Consider the following 15,287-nt stretch of genomic DNA (forward strand, 5'->3'; position numbering starts at 1 on the left):
TTAAAACGATCCAATAGACAGTGCTCTTCCCTCTGAGTCAGAACTGATGCAGTGACCTATTAGAGCATTAGGGGGACCTGTGTTGTTGGAGGTGGCATCTTTCAGATGAGACATAAAACCAAGGTCCTGACCATCAGTGGCTATTAAAGAGCCCTTGATACCTTTCATAATGGTGTTAATTCCAGTGTCCTAATTAAATTCCAATTTGGGTATGTCATTACTATCGCCTTCCCCATTCACTTGCTTGATTTCCTTCATTTCCTGACCCTAAAACCAACGTGTTGTGTGGTGCTCTGTGTTGTAAATGGCTACTGCTTTCCCTCTAGAGGTGGGTGTCTTTCGGTGGTGGGGAGGTAGGCTTCAATGTTTGCAAACAGCGCTGTGTATAAATAATAATAATACATAATCACAGTCCTAAAAACAGACACAAAGTACGAGTTTGGATATTAATATATTTAATCTTTCTTGTTTGTAAACAAGACATAAATTTGTATATATATAATTTATATATATATATATATATATATATATATTATTTATTTATATATACTATATACAGACAATAAAAAAGTCTCCTCTCTATTAGGCTGAGAGATTTATGGAGGAATGATATAGGCATGATGGGGAGCTCAAAGAAACTCTCCGTTTCTTAGTAGATAATGGATGGGAACAGCTCCCTGTTGGCCTTCAGGACTGTAATAGGCATCGCCTGCCATGGACTGAACTCTGCTTTGGCTATTCCACTGCATATTTTGCTACATGGTTCTTGAAAGCCGGAGGCAAGAGGTGCTCTGTCCATACAGTGAGATCCTCCATTCTTTGCTGATGACAATGGCCAAAGGCTGGTTGAAGCTGCGGACCAGGGAAACGTTATTGCACTACGTAAAGGACACGTGTTAAAAGCACATTGTGCATTTCCATAACTCGTATGGAAAACAAGAGATTTCAAATGTATGTGTCTCATATAAAAAAATAGAGATAGGAGGTGATCCATTGGATTGAGATCCCTAATCATCTCTTTACACTCTACAAGTGAGTGTGCATCTCCCTTCTGACACCTGCCTTCACTAGCCAAACTAATTTCTCTTTCTTTTAGACTTGGATGCATATGCTCTAAAACACAGCAACACAGGGATTCCACCATGGCCTGTTCTCACGTGCGCATGAGGCGGAGTGGGTGAGGTGATTAGGGTGGATGCAGAAACTTGGGGTTTCCCCTCGACTCTGTTTTGGAGGAGAGGGAGGTGCACTGACACACCAGTTACGGCGCTCTGATTTGTTAGCAACAGATGCTAGGTTTGGGGGCGTGTTGGGGATGACGGAAAGCAAGTAGGCACCATTTCACCACACATCTGGAAGAAAAAAAACCCCAAAATGCTAAAAACGACTTCTCTTGGCAATCGATCCAGTGGCATAGTAAGAGAGTTCCCAGGATTTCCCCACCTCGATCAGCAGGCAGGTGGGAATGACTGGCTCAAGAGGTGGAGCCAGTGTATCTCCCTTCCAGAACAGCTGTTGAATTCCAACCTTCTGCTATAGGTGAAAGCCAGTTGGTTTTTATTCTCTTCTGCTCACTCCCTAATGGACATTACCACACCGTCCCACAGGGCTGTGGAGAGAGGGCTAGGACTGAGCCTTCACAGCACTGGAGAGGTGGGTGAAGGAGGTCTACCCCTAACTGCTATAACAAGCCACAGGCTGGGCTAATTATGGAACAGGCTGGGTTCTCCAGGTGTTCTGTAACTCAGCTATATCCATCCAGCCAAGGAAGAAGGAAAAGACACCCTGCTTGGATGCATTAAGTTGTAACACTGGGTTGCTACCTTGCACCAGTTAGTGCCTGTGACCAGAGCAAGTGCATGCACATCTGGGCTGGCATTCTGAAATCTGCTAGGGGAACCCAACTCCCTGCATCAGGTCTATAGGATTCCCCCCTCCTTGAGACTACTTCACTCCCTCTAATGTGGCCTTGGGGACTTTTATATCCTGCTGCTAACTGAGGGCAAAACTTGTAGTCTGAGGGTCTCTGGAGGCATAAGAGCTGTTTACATGGCAAGATGCTGGCTTGGATCCAAGCAGACTCAGACTCAAGTGAAGCTGGAGGGTCTCAGCTCGGTTCCTACTTACAGACTGGCTCAGTGCACCATGCTAAAGTAAAAAGTTTCAGCTGTCTGCACAGGGGAGACCCAGAACCAAATTAGCAGGGGGGAGTGAATTGCTACATCTCCCAGGTAAGGTCATTGATAAGACAGCATGGGAGAGCATGCAGAGTGGCTGCCTGGAGCCCACCTACAGGTTGGCAGACAGCTATCTATAGACTTAAATTTCTCCTTCGAACTCCACCAGTGCAGCTATTCACTCCACAGAGAAGTAAAGAATGTCTTTGCCCCTGCAGCCCCGTTACAAACAGGCCTTCCCTACGGACACACTCTCACTACAAGAACCACTGACTCACAGCTTGGAATACACTGGCTCGTTCGGTTCCGTAGCCGGCTTACTTATTGATCAGCGTCTTCAAGGAGCGGGTGAATGTGCTCATAACAGTTGCAACCGTGGCTGACTGGCGGGACTGCTGCTCCGCCGTCTGGTGGTGACTCAGCGTTCTGGCTGTCGACTCCTCTGCCGCCCTCAGCAAGAAGGTGTAATTCCGCACCACCTCCTCCACCTTGGTCAGCAGCTCCTGGCGCTGGGACTCAGAACGCACGATGTACACTAGCTTCACAAATGTCTCGATGAGGCTGCTCAGCACCTGGAAGCTGCTTGCGATTGCTGAGAGCATGTGCGTCGGGCTCTTGTCCACAGCTGCCACCCTGCGGCAGGATGCCCTGAATTCTTTGAACTTCAGGGCAAGCTCTTGCTTGTATTCGGCCAGGTGAAAGATGTAGGGTTTGCAGTCCCGAATTTCGGGGCTCACCACGCACTGCCTTAGGATGGTCAGGAGCTCGTTAGTGTCCAGCTGCACTGCCAGAAACCCGTCTGGCAATGCATAGGCATGGCCTCGAAGGGCATGGACCTTAGCCAGGCTCCCCTCAAAAGTGGAGGTTCTTAAGTCTATCTCTTGGGTCTGGCTGTCCTCAGGGCTGCTGCAGGCAGTGGCATCTAGGACCTGAAGGGTCCTGCTCATTACTGGGACCATCTGATTGTCTAGCTTCATGCCTGGCAGGATCTGCATGGGGATGGAATAAGAGAGCTCATCTTTCTCACTCCCGTCATCTGCCACGTCGCACTTCCTATAGTAGAAGCAATACCGGATGGAGCAGCACTTCTTGTCCTCCATGTCTTCTTCCGGCAGCTCAGCGTGACTAGGGTACATCTCCTCCTGGATGGAGAAAGCCATTGGGCCCTTCTGGCTCTTCTTCTCCTGTGCTATTTGAACGTAAGATGGGTCACCTGTTCTTGGGGATTCCTGGATCTTGCTCTTAGGCGCAGAGCTATGGGCCCCAGGGTCACCCTCACTCTGCAGGCCTGTCTGCTTGGCTGGATAGGTGTCCTGGTAGATGTCAGAGGACAGAGACGTTCGGTCAGTCTGGTCTATTTCACTGACACTGTACCGGCGCATCAGCTTCTTGTAGTGTGGTGCCCCCATGCACTCTCCATGGGAGGTGCATGTTGTCAAACAAGACATGCCATTCTCTGGATCTGACCGGTAGTCTCTGGACTCTAAGCTTGTGGATCGTATTCGCCTGCTCTTAGAAGGGCTGCTCATGCTTGTAAGTCTACCTGCTTCCGCCTGCTTCTGGTTGTCAGGGGCCTTCTCCCTCCCTCGCCTTTCCAGCTCCGGTGCTGCTATCTGGTTGGGGTGCGGTCTCACCCCTCTACTGATCCGCTTGCAGTCACAGCTGCGCCTCTGCTCCCTGGACATCCCCGGGACTTTTTGCACAGGGCTGCTCTTCAGCTGACAGCTGCAGCGCCCAGGCACAGAAGGGTGCAGGTATTCCGGTGGCGGGAGGTCACCTTTGGTCTTTGGCTTGAGCAGCTCTTCCAGGAATTCCAGCTCGTACTGTTTGACCTTCTGCAGCTGGGCCTGCCGCTCATCTGTCTCCTTCTTCAGCCGCGTCGGGAAGGTAGCAGAAAACAGCTTCCTCAACCTGAAATGGGCTTTTGGGGCTTTGGGTTTAGCTGGAACGTCAGAGTCCTGATGGGTCACCTCCAGGACCTTTTCTGCTTTCTTGGAAGGCACGGTACTAATTTGCAAGCCCTCAGATCTGGACACCAGCTGGATCTGCCCTTTGGGATCCTCACTGGTGCTCCTGGAAGTACCACTGGTGGACAGAGAGTGCAGACTGCTACCCTCTGTTTTTAAGCTTTTGGCACAACTTTCATGCTGCATTTCCTCCCCTTGGCTCGCAGGACTAATGTGTTTCTGGTAGGCAGGGTTAGCAGCGTCGCCTTTTGCTTTTTGACCTGGCTCCCCACTTGCCGGCTTCCCTCCAGGGTCTCCGCTCACTTTCTGCGGATAGCTCTTCAAAAGAAGAGTCTTGGGCTGCAGTCTTTCGCCATCCACAGGGGAGGGATGGAAAGCGTCGCCCCTACTGCCATGAGGCTCTTTCGGGCTCAGAGAGGCTTCGCCTTGCGGCTGTGGTTGGCAGTCACACAAGGTCTCCACAGCTTGCTGACTCCCTTTAAATTTTAAATGCTTGCTACTGGAAGGCACACAGCTGCTGCTCCCAATGGCCTGCTTGTCTGCTTGAGGACTAGCCACCACGGCTGCCACTTGGGCAGGGGAGCCTTTGCTGCTCACCACTTGCTGCGGAGCAGCTGAAATGGTCACTCCACCCTTAGGATCCAGGGTTAGTTTAGGGCTCAGTCGGACCTCTTTGGGCATCTTCTCCCGTAGATCCTGCACCTGGTCCCTGCTGGAGGCAGCCGCAGTGTGCAGTGACATCTCAAAAGCTGCTTTTGAGTGGCTGGGACCTTTGCATTCAGAGCCTGGCATTGTCACGGCTCTGTTCTTCTGCTCATTCAGCTGCGGTGAGCGCATTGGCTGGACAGCCAAGGTGTAACCCTGCTCTCCGTGCTGCTGCTCCTGCTTAGTTTTGCCGCAAGCGAGGCTGGGGGGCTGGTTAGAGAAAGCTGGCTTCAGCGAAGGGCCTGGCTCCTGGCGCCCCAGAAGGTATGGCGAGGTGAGGACGGCTTGGGCAGCACAGCTCTGGATTCGGAAGGGAAGGTCCTTCCTGGCGAGCAGCTTTTCTTTGTTGATGTGCTGGGCCAGGAAGTAGGCTGCGTTCTGGTGCTGCTTCATGGCCGAGACCATCTCTGAGACATCGGTTAGCTCTGAGGAGTTGGTTTCGTGGCCGGAGTCCAAGGAGGACTCGGGCGTGATGGCAGCCACAACAATCAGACCTGAGAAAACACAAGAGGAACATGGGAACGTTATGCTCTCATCACCGCTTGGAGGAGTCAGCAACGCACAGGGGTAGGAGAGTCCCAGACACCACAGTACCCACTAGAGGAAAGAGATTTTCAGCAGAGAAACCTCAGCTCCCTCCTCTCACCATCTTCAGGAGAAGCACAGATGGGGGCTAGGAGAGATCTTGATTGGCTCACCTGCTCTGGGCAATGCCTCTGTGAGCGAACTGGAACTATGTCCAGGCAAGTCTAACTGAGATTGATTGCCAGCTTCACTCTGGCTTGCTGACTTAATTCAACAAGAGCATTTAACCTGGAAAGAGGCCCTGGGAAGGGTTCCAGCACTAGGAACAGTAGAGCGATGGGGAGTCGTCTGGTGCACTCAGGGAAACCTGGCAGTAACAACGCTGCTGGAGCATGGAGGGGGACTTGGGAGAATTGAGGGAGGCCAGTGTTGCTGCCCATGCTCAGCAGGCCTTAGTGCGATCACCCTTTACTCAGCCTGAAGGAATCCAACTGACAACACATTTGCACTTAAAAGGGCAACCTGGCCAAGATGGCTTACAGCTGCAGAATCTACCAGGGCAGGATAACCCTGTGAACGCCCAGGGCCAAATGTCTGACGTCAGTGGGGTTACACCAGGGGTGAGTTTATCCCACAGCGATGCTCTGATGGCTCATCACTATCATTACTAATCTGCCCACATCAGTCCCACAGAGAGGCATGCTTAGGCTCTGCTTTGCCCAAAGGCAAAAGAGCTGCCTCAGGAAAGGCTGACTGAATGGTTTGTGCTTGGGAAAGGAGTGGGCTGTTGATTTCCAAAGCAGGTGCATCTCTCACGTCCCATGCATGAGGGGAAGGGGTTATAACAAAGCTTCCCAGAAACAGGTGCAGGCACAGGTGCCAACTTTCCCAAGTGCCAGGGGGTGCTTGACCTCGGCTCTGTCCCAAGCCCTGCCCCCACTCCAATCCCATCCCCCCAGGCTCTGCCCCGCCTCTTCCCACCCAGTTCCGCCCCCCTTCCCTCCCTCCCAGGCTCCTGCCTGCCATGACCAGCTGTTTTGCTGTGGGCTTGAGGTTGGGAAGGGGAGGCACCGATTCGTGGGGCCCACTGGTGGTGGGAGGCACTGGGGGTTGTGTGTGGGGGGGGAGCTGACAGGTGCTGCTGAGCATCCACTATTTTTCTCCGTGGGTGCTCCAGCCCCGGAGCACCCACGGAGTCGGTGTCTATGGGTGCAGGGTAACCAGGATATTACTGCATACTGCCAGCCAAGATTTCCTTCCCTTCTTCATTATGAACAGTGAAGATGCTGCAGTGTACTGGAGACAGATGGCGTCATCTCTACAGGACACCCTGTCTCTGACATCAGCCTTGGGTGCAAGGGAAGTGGGTGAGGGTTTCTCAGGGAACTGATACAGGGTTATGGAGTCTTTCATTTCTAGGTGGCTGGTTCAAATTCACTGGTGACTGAAAGTCATTACCATCTGACAACTGTTGCTGGCTTGTGTGAAATCAATGTGGTTCCAGTCCAGTTCACAGTGGACAGGTGTCCCCAGCACAACTGACACTGATTGCTGCTCTGAGGGAGCAGATGTGCTGCAAAGATTGAACTCTCGTTCCAGCGTGAGAGCGCATCTGAGGAGGGGAGTTCTGGACCCATGCTGGGCCTGATTTGTGCACAGACAGAGCTCTCAACTCAGCCCCTTTCTCAGTTCCCTGGGGGAAGGGAGGGCAGCAGTGCTGTGTTAGCTGCCACACCATGCAGCCAGCAGCAGATCCCGCAGCTTCTTCCAGTGGAACATCATGCTGAGTTTCTTTGAGGGGCTGTCAAAGCATGTTGTGGTATTGGCCATTTGGGCAGCATCCACTGGCTGTGCTGTTGTTGGTGACAGAGGTCATAGATCAGAGAGTCACTGAGACCACCACTAACCCTACACTGTCTGGAGAGAATTCCCCAAGTTTGCTTGTAATCTTTCCAGCAGCGTGTTGAAGAACCTGCAGCTCTTACCCCACTTCCCCCTCCTTCATGGCTATCTCAGCAGCACCACGGAGGGTACACCTAGGGTGACCAGAGAGCAAATGTGAAAAATCGGGCCGGGGTGGAAGGTAATAGGAGCCTATATAAGAAAAAGACCCAAAAATCGGGACTGTCCTTATAAAACCGGGACATCTGGTCACCCTAGGTACACCACAGAGAGAAGAGAGCCAGGACTGGGGGACCCCTCACAGCCCAGGGCACACCCTGCATGTTGGAGCTCTGCTCTGCTCTGCAGGGGTTTCTTGTGCCCAAGCCTGCATGGCTTTTGGGGTGCAGGCAGCTACATGGATCCCAGCTGCAGGGAGGCACCCTGCCAGCCATGGGGATGCTGTTGCTCTCCAGGTCAAACAGGAGGATTCCATCCTCCAGCACTCCAAAAGCTTCCCAGCACCTGCCCAGCTGCTCCCTCTCTGCACTAGTTCCAGTTGGGGCTCTCACTAAGGCCTGTGCTTCCAGAATCTCCTACAAATATTAATCAAAGTTTAGACAGAGGAAGGAGAGAGAGGCAAGAATGAGAGGAGAGAGAAAGGGAGGGGGAGACTCACCCCCAGATGGTACATGGAAGCACAAAAGCTCAGCCTACTCCACTACCTGCTGTCTGTTGTGGCTGGGGGTGCGGACAATCCTCCGAAGCAGCCAGGGCTTCCAGAGCCTGCAGGGTGGACACCAGGGCATCGTCCAGCTCCTGGGCGTGGTCTCGGACCGTCCTCGTTTGCACGCTGTCTATCAGTGTCACGGGGATCTCATCGTACAGGATGCTGCAGAGGTGACGGCCCTGCTCCTGGCTCTGTGCGGCCGCCCTGCGCTTGGGGTCATCCTCATCAGAGCTATTATCTCGAAAACCTGGAGGCGGGGCAGCAATAGCGGGGAGCAGGGCAGTGGTCTCGTCCTCTTCCTCATCGCTCCCCGGAGGCGGGAGGGACATCAAGTCCACTATGTTGTCATGGGAGCTGCCAGGCTTGCCACCTTTTCGAGTGGCTAGCCGGCTCTTGAGTTTGGCTTTGCAGGAGTTACAGTAGAAGTGCGTGGCGTCGTTCCTCATGTGGTTGTCCATGGTGTTGGCCCTTGCCCTACTTGCCTGGTGGTCCCGGTCAAGGCCATCCGGGTTGTACTCTTTGGCAACACCGTCATAGCCTTGGCCGGAGCTTTTGGAAGTGGGGTCGGATTTGGTTCTGGGCCTGGTTTCCTCAAAGAAGATCAGGTTTTCATTGATGTCTGTCCTGTTTTCTCGCCGCTTCCTCTGCTCCTGCATGTGCAGGTAACAAAAGCTGATGAGCTCCGAGTCCGACCCCTTGGGAACTCGAGGGCTGGATTCCCTGGGGCTGGAGGCAGCGCCACCCACGAACCCGCTCTCTTTCTTTCCCGAGTGCCCCACTGCAGCCGGCCGGTGGGTGTTGTGCGCGTTGATGTAATCTAAACCAAAATAGCAATTACCATGTTAGAGCAGCACCCATGAGAAGGAAGGGACAGTCAGGAAATCTACCCTGTGCTGTAGGGAGCCACCAACACTCACCTGCCTCCTGCTAGTCAACCTATTGCATTAAAATCCTTGGGACAGCACAGTGGGCATGGAACATGCAACAGCACAAAGGGCACAATCTATGGGGACACAGCTACTTGTTCTCCTCCAACACACCCACTTCCCAGCCCAGCTAAGCCAAGCTTAGCCCTCCCTCGCAGTATGCCAAGAGCTTTTCCCAGCTCGGCTGAGATGCTCTCCAGCAATGCACCTGGTGCATTCCCCAACGCAGCTTCTGCAGTCTCCTGCCAGCTCTGGGGCACATTCACCAGTATTCAGATGGGTAAGAGAATTTATATACAGTCCAGGACATGCATAAAAGTATCATTTCTGTGTTGGGCAACAGCAACAAAAACAGGTGGGCGGCGACCCAGCAGAAAGGATCCTTTGACAAACTGCACAGTGATGTGTGCCGTGCTCATATGCTCTGTGGCTCACCTCAGGTAATGGCACAGCCAGAACACCAGGTGCATTAAGCAGAGTGGCAGATGTCTTCTACGTGAATGAACCAGCTGGGACAGTCAGCAGAACTGGAGTTTCCCACCTAGATGCAGCAGCTAGAATTGCCAGCTTCATTCTAATGGTTCATAGGTTTTAGGGCCAGAAAAGACCATTGTGATCATCTAGTCCAGGCCAGAGAACCCCACCCTGTAGTTCCTGCATCCAGCCCAACAGTGTGTGGTGGAACTAGTTATCTGTTGGGAAGACATCTACTTTTAACTTAAAGACCCCAAGTGATGGGGAATCTGCCACTTGGGATTCTACTCCATTGGTTAATTACTCTCATGGCTAAAGAGTTGTGCCTTATGTTCACCTTGAATTTGTCTAGCTCTGGCTTCCAGCCATTGGATCTTGCTGATCACAGAGATGTAGGGCTGGAAAGATCTTGAGCGGCCATTTGATCCAGCCCCCAGCACTGAGGCAGGACCAAGTATACCAAGACCATCTAAACCAACTACAGCCCTCTAGCATCAGTAGTAAACATTATGTATGGAGTGTCCTCCACTCTCCAGAGATTTCTTTGTGCAGGTGAGACAAAGTCCAGGCCTTGTGGGGGATTTCTGACTGCATTCCCAGCAGACCTGCACAGCAACTCTGCCGAGAACTAGTGCCGGGGACATAGGTTCCTTGTAACAAAATATAAACAAAATCAAATAAATTCTAACTGAATTCATTAGCTCAGCAACTTGGGCAATTTGTCTCCCAATCTGCACATTTGAATTAAACTGTTCATCACCTGCAATATAAAAACCCCAACAAGAATAAATGTCAAGTATCAGAGGGGTAGCCGGGTTAGTCTGGATCTGTAAAAAGCAACAAAGAGTCCTGTGGCACCTTATAGGCTAGCATGCTCCAATACATCTGTTAGTCTATAAGGTGCCACAAGAATAAATGTATAATTTAAATGGAGACATCAGTGGCTAGGGGCGAAATCTGTGTAGCTAAACAGCAACTCCTCCATCATGAACCCCTCTTCTCTTAGGAACTGTATGTCTCTGGCGACTCGGATGGGACTTCCAGGTCACCAGTTCAAAGCCAGCTCCCTCGTTGGAAGGCTCAAGAGAGAGGCTGAGGACTGAATGGGACATGGAGACTGAACTATTCCCTCTCTTCCAGAAGTGTGCAACCTCCAGGTCTAGGCTGAAGTGAACAGATGGGGTGAAACGCTCAAGTGACAAACCTGTCTGTGTGGGAGTGGGACCCATTGTACACATCCCTACATCACAGCCACCTAACTTCTGCCTACATGGTCCCCGTTCCTGAAATGACCATACTGCAGCATAGCGCAAGGCACTCCCTCCTCCCCCATCTCCCAGTGTCAGGCTGAGCACACTGTTGCACCTGCAGACCCCTCAGCAAGGGGAAAGCAGGAGGGTGGCTCCAGGAACTGAGCTCAGGGTGCTTGCCTCCAAGTAAGTATCCTTGCAGGAGCAGGGCCTTGGTTAGTTGTGACCAACTAGGAAAGTTACACTGTTACTTGTTTTTTATTTCACAATGTACACAACCACGTGTGGTGCAAATATTTGTATCTGAATCTAAATTTCAGTTACCTGTGCATCTTTGTGGATGCATCTATGAAGTTAAGTCTTCACAAACTTGTATGCCCATAAACTCCATCAAGCTAATGTGAAAATAAAATGCAGGCAGAGCAAGAGCACAGCCAAAGCAAATTCATTAAAACATGCAAGGCAATGTTTATGAATATTCATGGTGGCAGTATTTCCCCAGATCTAGAAAGTACATCTTCCTTTACATGTAAATCACTGAATAGGTTGCTATTCAAGATGTGGACAGCAGGAAAAAATTTCCATTTTCAGTATTCTGCAGATGAGGAATGTGTATTTTCATTTAAGGAACATACTCTGAATTCTTCAATAGCGTTAAATTAGAAAATTTGTTTATTTACTTTCTGAATGGGGAGAACAAATCATATCAAACATTACTAAGAAAAACCATAATGCTGAATAGCATTCTTTGCCTAATCTTCGGATATATTATATCGCCAAACATCTATTACCACTGATAAAGTTTGAGGGAAGTATTGACTACACAAGGAAAGTCTTTTATTCAATATGCATTTTTATTAAACCTCTCTGTGCCTCAGTTTCTCCTGCTGTATAGTGGGAATGACAATGCTTACTGTCTTCATAGGAAAGTTGCAAGACCTGATTCATTAATGTTTCTAAAGTGTTTTGCAGAAGACACTGCGTAAGTGTGAAGTACTATTTACCATCATCACTAATTATTATTAGAATACAGCATTCTAGCTTAGGAGACTGACATTGTGGAACGCACTAAGCACACATGGTTAGTGTGACCCCACCATCCTAACACAGGAGGAGCATTTCTTTCACTGCCAAAGAACATAAGAATGGCCATACTGAGTCAGACCAAAGGTCCACCTTGCCCAGCATCCTGTCTTTCGACAGTGGCCAATTGCCAGGTGCCCCACAGGGAATGAACAGAACAGGTAAACATCAAGTGATCCATTCCCAGCTTCTGGCAAACAGGCCTCTGGAGGACATCACTGTTTACCTCTCTCCATTCTAAAAAATGACCATTTATCCCTACCCTTTGTTTCCTATCTTTTAATCAGTTACCAATCCATGAAAGAACCTTCCCTCTTAGACCATGACAGCTTACTTTGCTTAAGAGCCTTTGGTGAGGGACCTTGTCAAAGGTCTTCTGAATATCTAAGTACACTATATCCACTGGATCGTCTTTGTCCATGTGCTTGTTGATGCCCTCAAAGAATTCTAGTAGATTGGTGAGGCATTATTTCCCTTTACAAAAACCATGTTGATTCTTCCCCAACAAATTATGTTCATCTGTGTGTCTAACAATTTTGTTCTTTACTATTGTTACAACCAATTTGTCCAGTACTGAAGTTAGGCTTACATCCTGTAATTGCCGGGATCCCCTCTGGAGCCCTTTTAAAAATTGGTGTCACATTAGCTATCCTCCAGTCATTCAGTACAGAAGCTGATTTAAATGATAGGTTACAGACTACAGTTAGCAGTTCTGAAGGAACTCAGTTGTGAAATTGCAGAACTCTTGGGTGAATACCATCTGACCATGGTGACTTATTACAGGGCACTAGCCACCTGCCCATGGCACAGAACCAGAGTCCATTTGCTTCAAGGGAAAGCTGGGAGCAAGGAGGGGACCTTTGCTGCATATCTGAATTCCTTCTGTGGGCTAGCTGGGTATGTTTCTGGCCTGGGGGGTAAGGAGGAGCTGGCAAACAGCTGAGCTATCAGCTGTCACCACTGGTGTTAACACCAGCTTTGAGAGGATTTTCATGGGGGAAGCACATGACCTGACTGAACAATTCTGCAGCGAAGTGTACTGGCTCCTGCTAAGGACAGCTGATCTGCTGACCTCATCAAAGGTAGGTGGATTTAACTGATAATACCAGCACATGATACTCACCCTTAAAACAGCTACAGTTCCACAGGAGACTTCAGTGGGCCCCAAGGAAGACAGATGTGTTCCTCTCTCAAGCAAAGAGTGAGAACCAGGGCTTGATTTTACAGTTAAGATTTTGACACAGGCTGACTGCAGCCTGGAAATTCAGAGCCCAGGTAATATGACTCACTCCATTGGGGCTCTCTGACCCCTCCTGCAGAAACACATTCTCCTGAGGGAATCTCAACTGTCATTGTAGGCTAAATTCCTACCCTTCCGTACCAAACCTGGGCATCTGGGCTGGTGCATTGGGTGCCAGTGGGGCTGAAGGGGGAAAGAATTTCACCCTTTAGGCCACAGGGGCTCCTGCGTCACCATGTTACAGGGATAAATTGGCTGTCAGATCCAAACAGCCACCAATGCGTTGCCTCCCTCCACTTCTTTTCCTGTCCTACCCCCCAAATCCAGCTGCATGAGGACACAGAGAGAGCTCCCCAATCCCACCCCTATGTAGTGTGGCACTGAGTCCTTTGTGGCTGCAGAGGAAGGGGCCGGATCTACCCTGACACATTTGTTTCAGTTACAGAATGGGACCCTGTGACAGGTACTGCCCCTTTAAGGTAGCATCAGCTAGCCCCATCTCAAATGGAGACATGAAACCCTATACGCATCTTAGTTAGGAAGAATCTCCTTGCCTGGCTAATGCTTCTGCTTCTACACTCTGTATTGCCCCCTGCATAGGCCAAGATTTCCAAAAGTGACTGGTGATTTTGGGTGCCCAATACGAGTCCCCTTGAAAGGTGGCATGATTTCCAGATGTTCTAAGCACACATTCCTGAAACCCAGGCCCCCCTAAGGTTCTCAGGTTGGACACCTCAAAATTAAGGCACTCAAAATCATGAGTCACTTTTGGGAATCTGGGCCATACACTTTTGGTTCTAACGCACAATAGCAGCAGTGCCAGAAGTCCCCAGCGTAACTCCTCCAACACCCACTGGAGGAGGTCAGTGTGTCTGAATCTGCATCTCTGCAGATAAGTAAAGGCAGCAGAAAAACATTCCCAAGTACGGTCTCTTTGTTCTGCACAGATGCTCAGGACAGTCTCCTCAGCGAAGAACCCTGCAAACTCATGCCAACTGCAGGATCGTGAGTCACAGCATCTGCACATCATCTCTGCAGGAACATTGCAAGCTGGCCTGTGGGCATCCAGTGCTGATTTTTGCCGGTGGCACCAAGTCTTTCTAAATGACAGGAATGTGCTGAGCCAGCTTAGATCTTCCAATGTGGATTGGATATAATGATACTAAATGTTGCTTTGTATGTGACAAGAGGTGGGAGTATAATTACTGATACCCTTTCACAGACAGAGGAATCAAGAGGTTAAATGATTTGCCAAGGGCGCTCAGTGAGTCAGTGGTATACCCAGAGCTAGAACCTCTGTCTTCTGAAACCCGGTCTTTTCCTGCTAGCCAATGCTGCCTGCTGTGTCGAAAGGGCCCCTGTTGGTTTTGCTTCCATCCTGATGCAGAGGAGATTTCAGCAGGAATTCATCTCTTTTCCTAACTATGCTAAACAGCGGGGTAGGGGGCACAAAAAGCAGAGGCTGAAACGTACCTGCCTTGGAAATCTGAGGAGGAGGAGGCGGCTGGCTGGACGGCCTAGAAAAGATCATCTTCTTGGTGTCCACCAGGAGGCGGCAGTAGCCTGCTATCAGGCAGGCAAAATTGGTGGCTTCGGGCCACTCCATCAGCAGCACCAGCGGCTGGAAAGGAAAAAAGGAAAAGCAAATAAAGGCAATGGGTTTCAGCTGATACACAAATTAAGCCAAGTGCGCCAAAGAGGACTGTGTATGCGGGTCCTACACTGGATTGTGTTCTTTCTAGGTGAGAGGGGAATGCTCCCCACTTCCCCCCTCAGCCATGGCTCTGTCACACAACCAGATCCACAGAGAAACACAGTGACTCAAGAAACACAACTCGGCTGTATAGTGGGGTGAATGAACACCGCTTCCTCTTCCTTATCTCCAAATAGAAAAACGAGGTGTGAGATTTCACATAGCTCCAACTCTACCTATGCCCCCCAGTGTTAAAATGAAGCCACCAGGACCTAGAGAGGTCTGAAGAAATGTGAGCTCCCAGCAATGAAACTTCAGGAAGGGTGAATTATTCACTCCTCCCAACTCCTAACCTATGGCAAAGATTTACTGCAAGCCATCTGGAAAGTTAAATCTGTGCCTCAGAAGCAAGCAGTGTCATTTTGTTCAGGAGAAACATTTATTCTCATGCTATGGAAGAATTTTAATCCCTGCTTTAAGGGAAAACTCAGACACAATCTCAGCTATTTTATGTACAGAACAGTGCTCTTGCAACCCTGATATGGTAAAATTGTCATGATCACCATCACCCCGCTCTCCCCCTCATCATCTTGTTTTAGCCACGCTAGGAAGAGGCTGTTGTTAGGAATAGACTTT

At 50.1% G+C, this 15,287-nt stretch overlaps 1 protein-coding gene across 4 annotated transcripts in view; it reads right to left on the reverse strand.

Moving 5' to 3' along the window:
- Window positions 1-578: 578 nt before the first annotated feature.
- Window positions 579-15,287, reverse strand: part of FRMPD3 (FERM and PDZ domain containing 3) — a 157,055-nt gene continuing 142,346 nt past the window's right edge. For all 4 annotated transcript variants that reach the window (XM_050965758.1, XM_050965756.1, XM_050965757.1 and 1 more), the window contains 4 exons: window positions 14,432-14,579; window positions 7,981-8,802; window positions 2,499-5,343; window positions 579-852 (listed from right to left, as the gene is read on the reverse strand). In XM_050965758.1, the coding sequence (XP_050821715.1) occupies window positions 756-852; window positions 2,499-5,343; window positions 7,981-8,802; window positions 14,432-14,579 (3,912 nt within the window). In that variant the 3' untranslated portion in view covers window positions 579-755. The remainder of the gene's footprint in view (window positions 853-2,498; window positions 5,344-7,980; window positions 8,803-14,431; window positions 14,580-15,287) is intronic.

This window comes from Gopherus flavomarginatus, chromosome 8 (genome assembly GCF_025201925.1).
Source record: "Gopherus flavomarginatus isolate rGopFla2 chromosome 8, rGopFla2.mat.asm, whole genome shotgun sequence".
NCBI lineage: Eukaryota > Metazoa > Chordata > Testudines > Testudinidae > Gopherus > Gopherus flavomarginatus.